This window comes from Megalops cyprinoides, chromosome 5 (assembly GCF_013368585.1).
Source record: "Megalops cyprinoides isolate fMegCyp1 chromosome 5, fMegCyp1.pri, whole genome shotgun sequence".
NCBI classification, from domain to species: domain Eukaryota; kingdom Metazoa; phylum Chordata; class Actinopteri; order Elopiformes; family Megalopidae; genus Megalops; species Megalops cyprinoides.
The window spans coordinates 20,029,056-20,048,206 of record NC_050587.1 but is presented as its reverse complement, the minus strand read 5'-3'; the positions used below and the strand labels follow the sequence as shown (position 1 = coordinate 20,048,206).

Below are 19,151 nucleotides of genomic sequence, written 5' to 3'. Positions count from 1 at the left end.
CAGTTTCCAGTAGCAGGAAATCGATACTAGTCGCCTGAATTTTGTTAACCAACTGCGGTACGGTCTCTCCCCCGTGTGGAAAGGATGTGAAATGTGGGGAATCCACTGGTAACGGCAAGCTCTCTCTCTTCCGACGCAAAAGAGCGCACTGTGAAGACACCTCTTACAAATGTTTAGACCACTGTAGCGTAGCCCTCTGAAGACTGCATACCATGCTCGATAACTTTAATCTGAACCAGACAAGCAGCTCAGTGGCACTTGATCGACGGTACACCAGTGCTGTGTAAGCATCGTTCAGTTCGTATCACTGGATAGCAGAGGATTCTCAGTTGGTGAGGCTTCCTTTCAAGCATCAAAATAGACCACACGCAAGACTTTACACATACCCAATTAAAGACTGTAGACAGTGAAACTGTGAGCCGCATACATTTTTTAACATAGCTACATTTTAAGCAAGAGTATAGCCTAATTCGGCTGCGCCGTCACGAAGTCAGCATCCTCCTAAAGAGCGAAGTTCATCATTTGACTCAGCTGGGAGCGTTCGTTGTTTTTACATCTGTTCATTCAATTATCCTTACTTTTATCACTTCCACATTATATATGTGTTTGTGAGTGTTAAAATGAATGAGAGTCACGATAATGAAGGTTATACCATGTATATGAATTGATAAATGAGGCAGAACATGCTTCTTTCCTAATGCTGTGTACCAGAATCAGAATTAACATATATTGGCTGGATTGCGAATTAATCGCCACTAAATTAAAGTTTGGCAGTTCTAACACAATGTAAAGATCAGAATAAATAAACATAACGAGTTGTCAGAACATGTCTCGAACATGTGTTTTAATTAAGGGCTTTTTTTCCCCTCAGGGGTTATCCGCTCACTTTTTAGAGTTGTCATGTGTGCCCCTCCCCTTGCTCTGACGAAATAGTGGGTGTAAATCGAATTTGAACTTGCAGCCGGCTGATTTCTTGGTTCTTTTAGCCAGCATCTGAACAGGCAACAAACAGGAGTGGGACCCTGTGTAGATGGGGCAGTAGGAAACGTCTACAGATAGCCTACTCTGGAGAAGACTTCTGTTCGCGCAGCTTGTTGGAACGGACTGCAGCTGGGACAGTTTTTTAAGTACTCGCACATTCTGGAGCAGGACTTAAGGATATAACTTGAATATTTCTTGAATTCTGGAATTACAAACACTTGAGGTATTATTATTATTATTATTATTATTATTATTATTATTATTATTATTGTCTGATTGCATAAAATGGTTGTGTGTCAACAAAAGTCAAGTGATTACAGTGGTAATCGTATACTTGAGAAATGTTTCATTTAATCACGAATAACGATAAGGAAAAATACTACAAATATAAAACTACAGACAGTCGCATGTGACAGTGTGATAGTAGCGAAATACTAATAACGAGAAAAATGTATTTCTATTCTTACTTTTCAGGTAATCGTGTTGTAATAAATTTGTGGCTTGGAACAAATGCTTTAGTTTGTTTGACATCAACTGTCTTGCATTTAGCCTGAAGGACTCCTTAAGGCGAGCCTCCTCCTCTGATAGAGGACACTAGAAAGAATGTTCGTTGTTTTGTGGAGAGGATTGTATGAAAGGAGTATGCCCACTCATAGATATCAGATGCCCTACATGCGCATACCTCACAGCCACAGGCACTTGAGTCTTTTATGTGGAGGCCTTTCAAATTCATTATCTATGGTCCTTTGACATCGGTGACACCACTCGGAAGTTGCTTGCGCGGAGTGCACTCTCTAACTTTTTTCTTTGCAACATTCTGAGACAACAGTTAGGCTATGCATTACCAATTCTTTCATAATGTTCTGCAAATCCGTGTCCTCTTGAGACTTCGGCGTGTAGGATAAGGTCTCGTTTTCGCACCTAATGCAATTATCTAGGAATGGACGATTCGCTGGTTACCGCTGTATGACGAACTGCCAAGGTTGAGAGTGGGCGCTGTGAAGCATGAAACCAGTCAATTCGGCAGTGGACTAATGCCTGCATGGTGATCCAAGATTAATGTATTTCACGGCGCTAACCAAAAGGGAAGTGCATTTACGAGTTCAAAAACGTCTAATCTCAGTGACTCGATGAAATAAAACAGCTCCGACTTCTTGTGGAAGTATTATTTCGACATGGTGTTATCTGCAGGTATCATACATCCATGACATCTTAATGTAAGAGAAAATACGACAATGTTTATGAAACAGGCACAACGACAACATTTACGGGCGAGATGAATGTAGTTTTTATTTCCCAAGAAAGGCTAATTGTGCCATTGTGCCAGCATCGCTCCCCTAGTGTTTAACCAGGGCACACTTTGGATTTTTTTTTTCGTTTTTTTTTTTTTTTTGCTGCTTTCTCTTTTTTAATCGCTGCATGGATTGCTTTTTCATTTAGTGCAGCGGGGACATTTCACTGCTTTGGAGTAAATTTGTGTCAATGACCAAATGTATGTTTTAGTCCTATAAAAAGGTAACAAATACCTAACATTCCTCATTAGCCTATCAATTGAGCCACTTATGTTAATACTGGTCTGGAGAGAATCAATAAAACAGAAGCACGTCCATCACCCTAGGGCTATGGTCTTGAGTGACTAGCATAGGTCATTCCTAAAAATTCTGAATGGTACTTTCAAGGGTTTTATTCAGTGACTTTCTTTCTGATATCATGGCATTTTTTTTTAGCACAATGGATAAAGTTAATAGTTATGGGTAGTTAAAGCCATCATTAATTGCAGGTATAAGATGGGAATTCACATGAGGTTTTCCAGAAGCATATGAGGATTAAAAAGGTGATTAAGATCAAAAGGAAAGGAAGAAAGATTCAAGTGACAGCAGGACAGTACAAAGCTGAACAGTCACCAAGGAGTGCTGTACAATTCTGAAGCCATCACATTGGGTCACAGTTCAGGTTAGTGAGCATTAGATCAGAGGCAATCAAATGAGAGTGGAGGAATGAATGCAGCACCTAGGGGTCAATTCAACAGTAGCAGTAGTAAACAGTAGCCAGTTCAATGCATTTTATTGCTTTTTTGTCACAGTCCAGCTATAGAGCTTTTGTGAATTTGAAATGATACATGAAGAAAGCGGAAAATGCATTGACAGATGTGTTTTTTGGCCTCATTGAGCAGTTAACTCCCATTGAGGATTTTTTAGCACAATGCTCCATTCACCTTAATTGGTCATATATTAATTCTTCTAACCCAGGCTTCAGTAGGTTCTATAGTCAAACTGCTCATCTGCCATCACTACCTAGAAAACACACAGCTGTGTTATGATGGTAATGTACCACCACATGTAGAGAAACACTCGGTCATCATAGTAAAGCTGAAACTGTATGTGTCTCTAACAAAAGTGCAGATGGGGCCCTCATTCTGTTCATTGTCCCCCTCTGCCACCCACCTGTGACTCGACCCCGCTAGGGTCATCTCATTTGTGGTTATTTTGCCACCCACTTAGAGGACTCATCCAGACGGACAAATTGCCTTAGACCACCAGAGGATGACAGAAGGCCGATGGCCACAGAGGGCCACTCTGGGCTGTGGGTGTTGCCAAAACAGGAAGCAACACAGTCAATTCAAATGTGTTTTTCATAGACTCATTGGGCAGTGGTCCCTTTTATGTACTCAAATGCCATGTAAATGTTTTCTTGGCAAATATCCTGAAATATGGTGAAATATGACATATGTTAGCTTGCCTGTCTGTTGGAGTACGAGCAGCTAATACAATGTTATCATTTCTTTTTTTTCAGATTAAAGATGATGCTGTTGAATATAAAACACATTCTTTGGTTATCTTGTGTGTGCTATGCAGTTGCTGAGCATGGTAAGTTTATATCTTATATCTACTGAGCATGCTGAGGACACATACAATGAACACTTCCTGCAGTGTGCTGTTGTGGGGACGCAGTGATACTGTTCATTAGGGTGACAGTTTCTCATCTGGTATCACTGGACATCATAAACATCTGGTATTTTTACAGTACAGGTCTTCTCTAAATTTCCACTGAATTTTAGAGTTAGACATCCCCACACTCAGAAGGCCCACACTGATTTTTCAGGTAACCTTTCATTAGCCTAAAACAAACTGCTGGTTTAACACCAGGTCCTTACAAGGTCTTCATTCAGCTAAAAACAGATGTCCACATGCAACCTTAAACATTCTGAACTTATCTGGTGGGATTTCACTGGGTCTGTGATTTTTGTGGCCATTCCAAGCTTTTAAATATACATAGACATGGCTATATGAGAGCTTACAGAATAAGGTCACAACTAACCAGATTTATACATGCCTGAGAGTCATGCCTGAGACAAACTAAGTCAATTCCTTATTTTGGGTCTACAAAGCATTGGACCGTTATCAAACATGATGTTTTGCTTAATTTTTGGCTGCCCCAGAAAGGTATTTTTAAGCCAAGGGAGGGTTGCCACACATTCCCAGGCTAGGTAGACAAAGCAAATATCATTACCTCTGCCACGTTTTTGCTTGAATCATTTGCTGGACTGAAAAATAGATTATTGCAGGTACATAAAAAATAACATGTAAAGCAATGACATGAGAATTACTCATCGCAGTGTTTGGAGCACTGTACAGTATATACTTTTGTTTAATGCCAGCCAGAGCTGATACTTGCATACCTTTTCTTTGCCACCTGCTACAGAGGCGACATGGCAAATGAAGGTGGAGAAGAGCCCCCCTGTCAGCGGGTCTCTGGCGGGGAGGGTGGTGCTGCCCTGCCACTTCTCCACCCTGGCCACCTCTGCACCCACCCTCAGCACCACTCCAGCTGACGCCAGCACCCCCAGCACTACCCCCACGGCTACAGCCTCCACGGACCACCTGCGCATCAAGTGGACCAAAGTGGAAGAGGACACCGAGAACACGGTTCTGGTGGCCCAGAACGGGGTGATCAAGATCGGGCCAGCCTACAAGGGCCGGGTGTCGGTGCCCAGCCACCCGGAGGATGTGGGCGATGCCTCCCTGACGATGGTGAAGCTCCGGGCCAGTGACGCCGGGCTCTACCGCTGCGAGGTCATGTACGGCATCGAGGACACCCAGGACACAGTCTCCCTGGACGTCAGTGGTGAGTGGTTACTCTCGGCAACAGGGCATGCCCTAATCTTTGAGCTGATGATTCCAGGTCATGTTTTTACCAATCCTGAGTTGCTATAGATTGGGTAGATCAGTAATTCAGGTAAAAGTTCCCATGAGCAATGGATTGCAAAACCTTAAACAATGACGTTCAACCAACATGACACAATTTCTCATTGGCATGCTGCTTGGATTTCTTTGGCATGAACCTATCACTGGCAGTGATGTTTACCCCCTGGGCAGCACTGAGGCTAGATGCTGCATGGGTTGAAATTTCACGTGTGGGAAAGAGAACGAAGATCAGACCATAGTAGACTATGTACGGCAGGTAAAACCATTAACTTGATCTGGTCATGTCAGGGAATTCACTTAAAGAGCAGTTTATCAGATTCATGTTCACTTCATGGGAAATATTTCTTTGTTTAACAAGTATTACAGATGTTGGCAGCGAAAACTGCAAATGCAGTTTCATTTCCTGAAAGTTTTTTATGGACAATACATGTTCTGCTCAACCATCCATAACTTTGATTTTGACTGGTGGTTAAATCTGTGAAGCACATTGAAGATTTGGCCAGTTTTCATGTCATTACTGAAAACATTGTCAAGAGCTCTTTGAACCGAGCAGGAAGTGTCATGTCATGGTTCAAACTGTGAAGAATCTCACATTTTTTGAATGTGTCATATTTTAATGGAAACAAAATGTCTTCAGGCCTTGATCATGCTTCTAACAAAGTGCAACATCACCGTCTAAGTATATTTGCCCATGTGGGAGAGTCTGAGCTCACTTTAACTTTTTGATTCTTGAAGAAATGGAAAGGTAAGACACGGAACATTGAGATTAGATGGGGTCCTACCCTCTGTGGAGTACAACAGGCCGAAATTGGGGAGGCTAAAAATTTCTTCCATCCATATGGAGTGCCACTCTTTGTACTCACCTTTACTGATTTAATGTTGCCCTACAGAGGCATATGTATGAGGCTGAGGTCTAGTTTCAATGAAAGCCAAATGAACTTTGTCCCTAACTCTGAATGAACAAGTTTGCCTTTTTTTCATTACCAACATAATACTGTGTTAAATCACGGAAATAAACAAAATGTTGTGAAAGTATTTTTAAACATAATTTTATTAAAGTTACTGAGGAATAAAGATGTTCTGCAACAATTTTATTCTGCTTTTCTAAAACAACCTGTCTTAACCAGTCAATTGTCTGTTGTATCCATGGGGCTTGCATCTTTCCTTGATTTTGAGATTCCAAAACAATTGGGTTTGGCATCAAGTATGTTCAACCCTGCTCAGCCCTAAGGAATTCTTAGTGGTGGCAGAAGGGCACCAGCTTTCTTGGTGCCTGCACAGAAGAACCTGAGCTGTTGGATACTGTACAGCTCTGCTCTGCAGCAAAGCCAATAAAATAAACTGTAACAGATATTCATTGTAATTTCTGCTTACTGTAATATTTTACCTTAATTTCTTAATTTGGTGCTGTGTGTCCTTCTGGGACACTGGAAAGGGGTCATTTTAGGACAGAAATCTGCAGGGTTAGCCTTTGGAGAGCTGCGGTGGCCTGTGGTTTTTTGCGTTCCAGCTCAGTTCCCATTGATTATAACTGGACCCATTATTTGCTCAATTAGTAGCTGGCAGTGTATTTTCCAGGTTCTTCATTCATTGGCTGTTTAAAGCTACCTATAAAAGCAGCTGAGCTGTGACTGTCCACTGAGAGGTTAGGGACCATGGTCTTTATACAATGAGCTCACTCTCCATATTGGACAACCTCAGCTGCAAAGCATAATGTAGTCTCTTGTAAGGCTCAGCACAGGGGAAGTCCCGCTACATCACAGGGAGAATTGGTACTTGAAGAGGCTCTGTAATGGTAGTTTTTGAGAGTTTTTGTTTGCATGTGGCAGCACCCAAGTGTCACACACAAAGACAGCCTTCTCCATAATGCTTATTGCTCATTTTTTTCCTTTTAGTCAAGTCAATTGAAATAAAGATCCTTCTATTCTACTCACATGTAGTTTCATGTCTATGTTTCCATAGAGCTTCATCAGTCTTGCCGATTTAGAGCTCACAAAGACTTTTGAAGGCCGACTTCCAATACTGCATGTTGGATAGGAACATCATTGCTATGCTTAGCAATGCTTTATGGAACTGATAATTGAAAAGCCTTTTTATCAGTACTGTAAATACTTAGTATTGTTCTCATAAACCTCCTACTCATTTCCAGTAGAATTTATTTTGCTTTTGAATATTTCAATCATCTGGCTAAGTTACACCAAAAGCTTTGAAAAAGCAGCCCATTGCCCCATTACTTGAAGACCTTCTTTGAGGGTGGCAAATAAGTGACTAAGAAATAAATGTCTTATTAGTATCTCATCAAGTCAGAGCTATTAAACTGATCACTTGATTCAATCAACACCAGCACATGATCTTAAGAGAAAGTGATATTCAATCAAAAGAAACCTTTCCAGATTATCCCAGTGCTGTAACTGACTTCTCCCCTTAAGATGGCTTAAGTTTTGATTTAGAAGCCAGTTATTTAGAGTCACTTTATTGTAATTGAGTGTAAGACAGTTCCGGGATAACCTGGCATATTATCCCAAAGCTATACGTGGCTTCTCCCTTTTAGATGGCCAAGGTTTTGATTTAGATGTCACTTTATTGCAACTGAGAGTAAGACAGTTCTCAGTGTGTTGTTATATAACTATGCTTTCCATTAACATGATTTGGCAGTTTTGATTGAATCCAGGGGTAAATCTCTAAACATAATGCCTTCATATGTTTGTGCAGGTGTTGTTTTTCATTACCGGGCAAGCACCAGCAGATACACCCTGACCTTCAAGAAAGCTGTTGAAACCTGTCACAGTGTTGGGGCGTCAATTGCCACAGTGGACCAGCTGAAATCTGCTTTTGAGGATGGATTCGACCAATGCGATGCTGGCTGGATTGCGGACCAAACAGTTAGGTGAGAGACAATGTGTTTGCTTGCTGTTTTTTTTTAATGTCTATGTTTATTGTCTACCTGCACAACAGCAGCCATCATTACACAACAGTTATCATGGTTTTTTATTTCAGTTTATTAGCGTAATGCATGCATAATAAGCATAATGACAAGAAAATGCCAAAAAAAAAACATCTGAAGATAGTTCTTCTGAATTCAACTGATCACTTAAAACACTACCACCTAAAGCAGCTTGTTATGTCTTAATCTTTGTTTTCCTTTAAAAGTTCAGATCGAGTGGTTTCATGCACTTGTATCTCTACCAGCTACCTTGTACCTTGTCTGGCCAACTATTGAAACTTGGTCATGCAGCCCTTATTGTTGACCCCTTATATGGCTTTTTACTAGTGTTGTCTTCTGCCTCATTTGTAAGTCACTTAAAAATGACTGCCAATAAAAGTGTCTGCCAAATGAATAAATTTAAAATGTAAAGGTAAATGTTTTATAACAATAAGGCTCCTAAGTTCACAAATGAGATTTCATAAAATTTGTAAGTTAATTTTACAAAGTGAAAATTTTCTACCACATATGCCCTCTGACTGACTCCTCTACATGCTTGCAGCAGTGCTCATAGTCCCTGTTTTTTCCCTCCTTGGACTCTTACCAGAACTATAATCAGATCACCAATATGATGCTTGTATGTCTGATGAGTCTGCAGTGATGAGCGTGCTCATCAGCCATACAGCCTGCTCTGATGAGCATGCAGTGCCTCTCACCACACAATGTGCTGTGGGTATGAGTGTTGAAGAAGTTCAGTCTACATTTTTCTTTGCGCAGATACCCAATCACAAGGCCCAGGGCTGGTTGCTATGGAGACAAACTTGGAAGGCCCGGTGTCAGAACGTATGGACTCCGAGACCCTGAAGAGACCTTTGATGTATACTGCTACGTGGACAAACTGGACGGTAAGCAAACATGGTCACAGAAATGGTGACATCTCCCCTCGCTTCCACTGCCACCTTAAAACAGTGCACATTTGGTGAAAAAGAAAAAAACAACATCCTCTTACACAGCGGTAGATTTCAACTTTACAAAGCATGAACTAAGGAAGAACATCATAACTAAACTATGTGACATGTAATAGGTTGGGGGGGTCAAGTTTCACTTGTTGTTGGCCTTGGCTAACGTTAGCAATAGAGCCAGTCAGTACCCTAGGTGATAAGTCCTTTCTCAGTCTAAAACAACCTTATGTATCAAAGCGATTAAAGTTCATCTCTGGTGACTGGCTATGGGTTTCTCTTATTGGAACAGCTCAGTATTTCATGAGGCAAATTTAAAAAAATGCAAATATGTGATAATGGTAGCATTTAATATGTTTGGCACCAATAAAGGGAAGATTTATGTACAGCCAATACTTTATCTTTTTGTTTTCCTAAGATGGCATTCACTTAATATCCAGTTTAGTCATGACATTGTAATCTCTCTGATTAAAGTCCATTTTTAGGCCAAATATATTTACAGGCTATACAATACAGCACAGTATCCAATGCATACTTATATAAATAGGAAGTGTTAAGTAGGGGACATATTGAAAGAACCACGACGATTCACTCTCAATAACTAGGGCCTGTTATGGATGCAGGTGGGAGTCACAAATTCAGACATGCAGCAGGTTATAAGAGCTGTGCTCCAGACTGCAAGGATTCTTGGCTGCAGTTGTTTGACGATTTATACAACTCCAGACCCAGAGAAATACAAAGAAAAAGAGCACCTCCGGGTCATGTCTGGGTCAAATCACATTTACGTGTACATTTTCCTGATTTAACAGATGATTTATCAAACGATGCATCACACAGAATAAACTTGCTGGCAGATGCAGCCTTACACCCCAAAAATTATCACCTCTTAGATGCATATCTGATCAGCGCAGTTTTGTGCTGCTATGTGGCATCATCTTTTGTAAGGCCAGAGGGATTATGATGTTGTGTGGCAACTAATTTAGAGCTGAATATACTGTATGTCACAGTATGTTATGGGCATGACGGACAGGAGCCTACTGGATTACTGTAACACAGTGATGCATTCCCCATACACATAACCATTTATGCAGTGGATATTTCCCATATATTTCAAGGCAACATGAGAGATTTATGTTTTATTTCTCAGTTTCTGGATTTTTTACTTCCCTAAGGAGCTAATGTTGGATTTAATAGACTGGAGGACAAATAGGCCAGGCAGTTAAGCAGCACAACAATTAGAGTATAAATAAGAAGATTTGTGGAAAGGTCTGTGTTAATGTAACCTCTTTGCTCCTATACATGCAAACCACACAAATGTTTAGCTAAACACTGGCTTCCTTGACACCAGCACTGCTGTAAAAATACAAACGCCCTTTTGTATGTTATTGTGTTTCATACGTCTCACATCTGTTTTAAAAGGAATTTAACATAAGGGGCTCAAGGGGAACGTCCATACCGTTGGGCTGTAAATGTACTGAATGCTATGGAAGGCTTCGTCATTATTTTTCAAGTTACACCCAAATCTAAATGAAAACATACACTCCGTCCCCGTCACTTGCTGTTTTTCTTCCTCAGTTTGTCTGTGGGAGAGACATCATTTACTTGTTTATAAAGGCGTATTGATGCTTATAGACAGAGCTGTAATGAGAGGATCAAAAGAGAAGCTTGGCACATTAAGAGCAGATGAAGGGCATGGTCCATTTGAATGAAGTGTGCACTCACTTACAGCCCGTAATATATTTATCACATGAGAGCTTAGAGGGGACCAACATTAAAGCAGTTTGAGCTACTGCAAAGATGGAACTGTTAGACTCATGCACACATGTACAAGCACACACACGTATATGTTTTTTGTTAGAGTGCAGAACCACTGCATGGATGGATGACAATGCATGGAAGTAACGGATTGTCCTGACCACTTCTCCCCTTAGCTCCACATGGTTTCCTTCTCCCAGGCACTTCACACAACTCAAAGACATACATCACGCTGACAAATTGGCCCAGAGCATCCCAGCTGAGGATACAGTAGTCCAACAGCTGCCTCCAATATCTGGAGGAATAGTCTACTCTGTCATTTTTTAGGTGCCACATAATGTATACAGAGGGTGGAAACAGGTCATTGAAGCAAATCTGAATGCTTTACTCCCATATAAAAGACCTTCTGGTCTCAATATGGTAGAATGAAGTTCCCATAGTGGTTAGGCTAGAATTGCTGTTCCCAGTATGACACTGGCTATTGCAACACTGTCTGACGGATTGCCACATGTTCAGATTCATTTCATCATTTTCAGGATGCCCTCCTGTTTATGTGACTATAGTGCATATACTTCTGTACCTTTGCTTTGTAAGTTGCTCGGAAATGTGGTAGTTTACTAAATGACTGAAAGTAGACGTAAGAAGATCAGATTCTCCCACCTCAAACAGTTTGCATTTTGGAGCCAACTCCCCAAATTTGTCTGCTTCCTCAGGTGAGGTATTCTTTGTGCCTGTCGATGCCAAAATGAATCTGGAGGAGGCACGGAAGGAGTGCGAGGGGAGGGAGGCGGTGCTGGCATCCCCCGGTCATCTCCATGCGGCGTGGAGGCAGGGTTTAGACCGCTGCGATTACGGGTGGCTCTCAGACGGCAGCGCCCGCTACCCCATCTCTGTGCCCCGGACCCAGTGCGGGGGAGGCCTGCTGGGAGTCCGGACCCTCTACCGCTACAAGAACCAGACCGGTTTCCCTCTACCTACAGAAAAGTTTGGAGCCTTCTGCTTCAAAGGTACGTTTGTGGGTACAGTTTGTGGGTGATGACATTAACTCTGATGTGGATGATATTAGAGAGGTTAGAGATATGAATCAGGACAGATTTTCTGGGTCATCTTTCAGAAATGTAGCTTTTCAGAAATGTTAGATTTGAAATAAATGACACACCTGTTATATGTGTGACATAATGCTTTATCACAAAAGACCTGAAATGTCCAAATGAGTCCTATGGAGTGAGTTTTGAGCGTGACCCCAAACTCACAGAAGCAGTGTAGTTACACCAGTTATTTATTGTGTGTGTGAATCAGCAGCTGAGAACATTCAAAGTGCATGGATGGCATCTTAGGATTTAGACTGGCTCCATCATTCTTGAGTAAATAGTTTGTTGACACCAGCTTTCATCTTGAAGAAACCATCTAGACACAATGTAGCTATCAGACAAGACCAGTAGTATTTAAATAAGGTTTAGGTTACACTTTGCTTACTTGCCAGTTGATCGCTACCATACATATTTAATCTGTGCCCTGTCTTTTGGAAATGTCTGTTATACTAAAATTTGCATTGCAGTCTTTGATAGAGTTTTTATAGTGTCTAAATAAACACCTCACACCCCATATATTCGAAAAACTCAAAATATAAACCAACAGATATTAGTGTTGACCAAAGAAGCATTCGGGTCACGTTAGAGCAGGCAGTGATATCATTGGTGACCCCCCTACCTCCCCCCAACCCCCACCACCTAGGCCTGCAAAAGGGATAGACCCCTGATTGTTTTATTCCTAATGCTACCCTCACCCCTATTTCAGATAAAAAAATCTAGAACATAACTAAAGCAACAGTCCAGCTACAATATTCTCTGTGTTTTCTGCATATCCACATGTGAACCAATTGGCTGTATTTTGTTGATGTTGGACAAGTGAAGTGCATGCCCACAGAATCCAAGTCTGCATCAACTCTCATCTGTCAGGTTAGTCATAACTTAGTAAAGTTATGCATTGGGCATTCCCTGCTGTGATTTCCTGGCCTTACTGTATTTCTTGTGGGGTTCTTGCCAGTATCCTTTGCCTCCACATGGACATGACTTGTAGGAGGGTTAAATAAACTGAGGTTTCAGGGAATCAAAGCCTGAATTATACTTCTTAATAATAGATCTGTCTCTAGCCTTTGTTGTTTTGAATATGTCTCCCATAACAAATGGAAATACAGTACAATTTCTTTAACTTTTTTGTTTTGTTTCCCCTGTCTTTAATACTTTAATTTCTCTGTGTCTTCTTCGTCAAAAGAAAACAGGAAAACAGTTGACCCCTTTTTGCTCACGCTCTGGGTCTTAATGAACTTTGGCCCCATTTTTTCATTCAGTTAAAGGTGATCTGAACGGCCCATCTGCACAAATCTCTGCTGTGCCCCAAATATTATGAGGCTCACATAAACACACCGATGTCTGTACATTCTGGGGAAACCCCATTTCTTCGGGGTCTACCCTTTGACCCCTCTGTTTGTGCAATATATGCCCTTTATCTAAAGCATATGACCCTGCCTTTTTAGCATTTTAGGCACCCCTTTTCAATCCTTGGAGCATTCTTCACCACCCATGTCAGTCCAGCTAACATTAAACAAATGAACGTCAGAAAGGCGAGAGGGTATAAAAAGATGACGGGATACTGAGAGTCACAAAGTCCTCATGAACAGTACACAAACACGGCTGAGATCATGTACTTTCTCCACTCCATAATAGGTCACTGCCTTTCTTTACTAGGGCCTGAGGTCTGAGTCTTACATCAGAGATAGGCTCGCCGCTGAGAAAGAGCGCATGTCCCTAATCTCAAACAGCTGCCCCCTGCTACACACAGCAGACAGAGTTCTCAGAGCTCTCTCAATGGCCGTACTGTGCTTTGCGATTTACAAGGGTGGAGAACATAGATAGCAGGGGAATTGTGGTCCTTAATTCCAGACAGCCTGATCTTTCAACCTCACAGAATAGTGGCATCTGTAATCCAAACCATGATGCTCACTAGACAAGACTGTATATTGCCCTGTATTATTTATAGCCTAACCCATTGTGTTTCAGCCATTACATAAAAAAGCATGGATTGGCAGACTGATCAAAAATGATGACAAGATGTGTTCCACACTGATCGTGAAAAAACAGTTTGGAGCAGAGAGGAGGTAGATAAAAAAGCCTAAACACGGAGCTTGAGATAAACCTTGAAAAAAGACATGCTGAAATATTTGTCTGCTGTAGGTCCACACACACCAAAGCTTCTTCAACACTGTTGTCAATGTAAACTTTTCAAAGCAGGGGATTACAGTCATGTTAGATATTATGAAGAAGACAGGAAATGGCAAGAGGTAATCCTATTCCTTTTTTATAAAGGGGGGATAACCCAAGCAACTGCTTGGAAACCACAAAATGGTTTTTAAAGTAGATACGTGTAATATTACTGTACTTTACAGAAAGCGATAAAGAAAACTGATGAGTATATTATATGCAAACATCTCGAAGATTACATGTACTGAGAGGTTATTGTTTTCAGAACAAATTTAATCCATCACCTACTAGCCACTTTGCTGGGTATGCAGCAACTGCTGCTATCATTTATCATAGAATGGCAGCGCTACATTTTCAATGGCAGGGAAAAGTGCAGCAAGTATGAAAATAGTAGGTTTTGTAGGCGGTCACCAAAAACAAAGCAGAGAGTCTTTTTAATCCTCTTCATTTGTTTTTCTTTGCTCTTCTGGTGATTGGAGGCTATTGATAGTAGAAGTGTAATTACCTTTATTTATGAATTCCACATCATCATCATCATCATCCTTCGGCCGCAGCCAAGATAAGAAGCAAAAATAGAGAGACTTGACCTTGAGTGTTGTACTGCAGATTTGGCTCACAGGGTTGTGCACAAATTTGTGTTTTTTTTTTCTCAGGTGAAAGAATGAAAGCTATGATCAGCTGCTTTTGGTTTGAATCCCTTAAGGGCTATAAACCTAAAAGGTTTCGAGTCTAAGACTGTACTCCATGCTAATAATGGAATCAGGGTTAGATCTGAACACTGTGGTACGTTACATCTGCAGTCATCTCTAAGGAGGATTATGCTAACGAAGGCTTTATAACATCCCAGATAATAAACAAGCATGCATGAAAACCCAGAAATTCCTCTTGTTAAATGGTTTTAAATTATTATTAACATTTAGCTTTTTTTTCTTGTTCTGAAAAGCTTAAATTACGCAAGTGGTGTGGTGCGCTGATGTTTGCTTTTTGTCCACTTTGCGTCAGTTCTCCCCTGCCCTAGAAATGCTTGTTTTGGCAAAGTTCCACAGTGCAAACATAAAACTAATGACATAATTTATATGAAGTCTTCTCTCCTTCTCTATGAAAAAAAAAATCACAGGCAGTGTGCAAATGATTTACATTACTACATTCTATAGTCTATATAATGATTGCTGTTATAAGGATGGCCACAGCCAGATGGCTGACTCACTGTGCAAGCTCAGTCATAGATGGGTTTGTCCCGACTGTTTAAGTTTATGTGGTGTCAAGCCCTTAAGGTATGGTCTTCAGGGTAAGCATGAACAGTATGTATTACTCCCAGCAGAGTCTGTTCTTACAGTCTGGAACGTTGCCATTTCCAACAGATTGAAATACGCTGTGGGTAAAGTAGTATTGAGCAAGCATAGAGGAAAAGAGGGAGGGGGAAGAGACTGGAGGGACGCCCACACATGTGCGCACACACATACACACACACACACACACACACACACACACACACACACACACACACACACACACACACACACACACACACACACACACACACACATACACACACAGAAGGGGGGTGGGGGAGAGAGGCATAAGAGAAATGCATACATCTTTAGAGTTGATTTTTGGGGCCTATGTAGCAGCTTTTTGAAACTTGGCCTACATTAGTGTAGGCAGGAGAAACGGTGCACTTCTGTGCCAGAGAATTTCCAGCAGGAAATGGGAGGTTTAAATTGGGAAGAAACAGCCAAGTTGAAGGCTGATGAAACATTGCATTGTCTAAAAATAAGTGGCTGTTGGCAGAAATGATGCATTTGTGCAGTATTACTCCAACTAGTCTGACATGTCTGGCAGTCTGATTTCCCAGAATAAATTGGCTTTCAACATCCTCATCAACATCTTCAATGGGTGTATTTTTCAGTTATTGAATTTCATGTATGTTCTTGTATATGAAAACAAATGCATTCCTTGTTTGCATCCCTCTATTTGTCACTCAGCAAGTCAAAAATAGCCAAAAATCCATTTGGCAAACTCCTTTGGCTCAAAAGTTTGATATAAGTCTGACATCACAGTTGGCTAAAAATACTTTAGTCTGCATTTTATGAAATGAATATTGTGTATTTCATAAAAAACACATTGCTAGATGTGTATTCTTTTTATTCCAATGTTTTCATTTACGTTATTGTTGTGATAGAATGGTCTGAAATTTGTCCAGGATGCTGTTAAAATTATTCCATGTCATTGCAAGATAATTACCAGCAATAAAATTTTTCATGTTTCTTGCTGTCTACATATGTAGAAATTACTGATAGAAAGGGATAGGCAGTTGTGAACATGACATGTAGAATATCTGTTTTTGATTGCTTTGTAAATTTTGTTTCATGCCCCATGACCTCAGTATTTCATTTTTTGTATCTCATAATAAGTATCGTTATATCATTATACTGCATGCGATTTATTTCATCTACAATAATGCCATTGACAGATAAAGTACAGATTAACTGTAAAGAGAGCACACCTTTCAGTATAGGAACTTACATCTACTTAATGACTGTTGTAACTTCCCCCGGTCTTAAGTAGGACCAAATGATACAAAATATAGTATGATTATGCAATTCTACACATTTCTGAGTCAGTGAAAAAAAGTCCATTAATGTCCCATTTAATCTGTATTCTTTGTTTTATTTGCTTCTCCTTGTAACAAGCTTTCCCTTTCTTGTGTACTTTTTAGACTACTGTAAGATGTGTATTACTGTGATTAAATTTATTGTAGTACCTGCATATTCATGATGACCCTAGTTATTACTGTTGCTCTTGCAACTTGATTGGATTCAGTTGAGTACCCTTGCTTAGTAAGTTTCTCTGGAAAAGAGTGCCTGATGAGTGACGAAATGTTAGTGTGATGTAAATGTAACTGTAGGTATTGATGCTTTCTTGAAACATCTGATTGGCTAAAACAAGCATTGATTCGCTGTACTCTTTTTTTTTTATTCCCAGGTAGAGAGACTGAAAACCAGACTGCTGTGGTAGGCACCACGGTAGAGCCTCCTTCCACATTCTCAACAAGGACAGTCGCCCCGCGTGAAAAAGCTACCTTCACCACCCGGGCTGTCAATGTCATTACAACAACACCATTTATCGAATATGATGTTGATGACTTCATTGGTAAGAGCGATCCGAGTCAAGTGGAGTCAATCCCCCGGGGTGACACTCTCTACCCTGAACAGCTACCTCCTCTGCCCACCATGAAAAGCACCCCACCCCATCTTGACATTGCCACCAAGGAAGACACCATTCATCCAGTAGTGGAAAGTGAAACTACACCCCCAACGGGACAGGAGGACTTGGAGGGATCAGCAACAGTTGTCACAGAGGAGATGCCCATGGAAGCCAGTGGATCCAGCCCAGAAAGCCCTCATGCCGTATTGATTTCCCCCACAACTGCATCTGCCCTCCTTCCAGATCACAAGGAACCATCAGGACCTGCAAAAGAACCCTCTTTGCCACACCGAGATTTAGGAAAGCCGGCCATAGTCTATAAAGAAGATAGAGAGAGCACCACCGACACTGATGCGTCCAAAGATGTTTCGGAGACCGAGGTGACTGTGTCGCCACCACTTCAGGCAGTACCCGAGAGACCTCCCGTCATCACTGAGGGCAAGACAACAGATGACACCACCAAGGACATGGTCATCTTCGAGGAGTCCACCACGAGGGGGGTGGAGTCTTCCGGGGATTCCATGGAAAGTAAAGACAGGATGACGGAGGTTGACGCAGAGTACCTCACGCCAGCTAAAGGGTCTGTCACTGTGGACAAGCCGTTTGAGGTGTCCACGCTCACAAAGCCACCGTTCCATATCATGGTCGTCAACGTTCATGAGAAAAACCAATCTGGTGAGCTGCATTTTCCTTCCTGTTCTTTCACAGACCATTATAATCAGCACATCATAATATATTCAAACCTAGTTACTGGAATGTTTGTAAAGAATAGAGTTATGAGGTTGTGGGCTAGTATTCAATGACAGGCTATATGTCATATTTAATCCAATGAGTACTTTTAGTTTGAGGGTGCTATGCCAGATTGAAACAGATGAATAACTTCTCTTTGAAATTAACAGCCTAATTTCAGTCCTGGCAGAATTTGCAAACACAGACTTTTGTTTTACACGTCACATTCATTTTCATTTCTCTGACGGTTCTACTGTGCAGGGGGTGGGAGAATATCAAATATGACAATGCCAAAGCTCACACTACAAAATACGTAATATTTCTTCCTCACCTGGAAAGAGCTGGAATTGCAACAAATGGGATTACTTGGTCATGTGCTTGACTGCTGGTTTAGATTGGAAGACCTCATCTCATACCAGAGGTGTCACACTGTAGGGGTTCTGGAAGTGGTCTCTTAGGCAGCAGCTGAGGATGCTTTGGGTTGAACTTAAAGGATCAAGCATAGGATACATGAATAATTTGTCTGTGTGATGAATAAAATGTGATACAGTACTTAAACTCAAATCATGATTTAAAGTGTAAAACTAAATTGCAATACTGTGTATAGCATTACCCACCTACAAGATGTGCATGTATACTTAACATTTTTAAATGTAACAAATGCTCTTATCCAGAGCAGCTTACAAAGAGTAAGTTCAAAGTGCATTACAAATAACGTGGAATCTGACCACATCTAAACATATGTCAGCCCCAAACAGATATCTAGTATGTTTTGCATGCTTCAATACATAAGTGCAATACACAATACCTTATAGTGAGAATACATAATGCCAAACAGATAAACTACAGCATACCCTACTGTAACCCTACACAAGAGGGGAAGGAGTTCATACTTGGGTAGGGGAGCCTAGCTGTAGCACCAAATGTAATTATCTTGCACAGACGCTCATTTTGACCCTTAGGGGTTCTGCATTGATAAAAGGAAACTACTGTGCATCTTAAAAGGGGTTTTGACTTTCCAGGTCTCATAATAAGTTTTTGTAATATTCCGTAAACAGTTAACAGACAAGGATAGCAACACTGATAGGATAGCAACACTGTAACGCAATGTAATGTAATGACAGGAACACTG

At 41.0% G+C, this 19,151-nt stretch overlaps 1 protein-coding gene across 1 annotated transcript in view; it reads left to right on the top strand.

Annotated features, from left to right (window-relative positions):
* Nucleotides 1–997: 997 nt before the first annotated feature.
* LOC118778206 (versican core protein-like) overlaps nucleotides 998–19,151 on the top strand; it is a 39,086-nt gene continuing 20,932 nt past the window's right edge. The window contains exons 1-7 of the mRNA XM_036529620.1: nucleotides 998–1,204; nucleotides 3,775–3,848; nucleotides 4,684–5,106; nucleotides 7,899–8,073; nucleotides 8,887–9,014; nucleotides 11,537–11,830; nucleotides 17,069–17,965. Of these exons, the coding sequence (XP_036385513.1) occupies nucleotides 3,782–3,848; nucleotides 4,684–5,106; nucleotides 7,899–8,073; nucleotides 8,887–9,014; nucleotides 11,537–11,830; nucleotides 17,069–17,965 (1,984 nt within the window). The 5' untranslated portion in view covers nucleotides 998–1,204; nucleotides 3,775–3,781. The remainder of the gene's footprint in view (nucleotides 1,205–3,774; nucleotides 3,849–4,683; nucleotides 5,107–7,898; nucleotides 8,074–8,886; nucleotides 9,015–11,536; nucleotides 11,831–17,068; nucleotides 17,966–19,151) is intronic.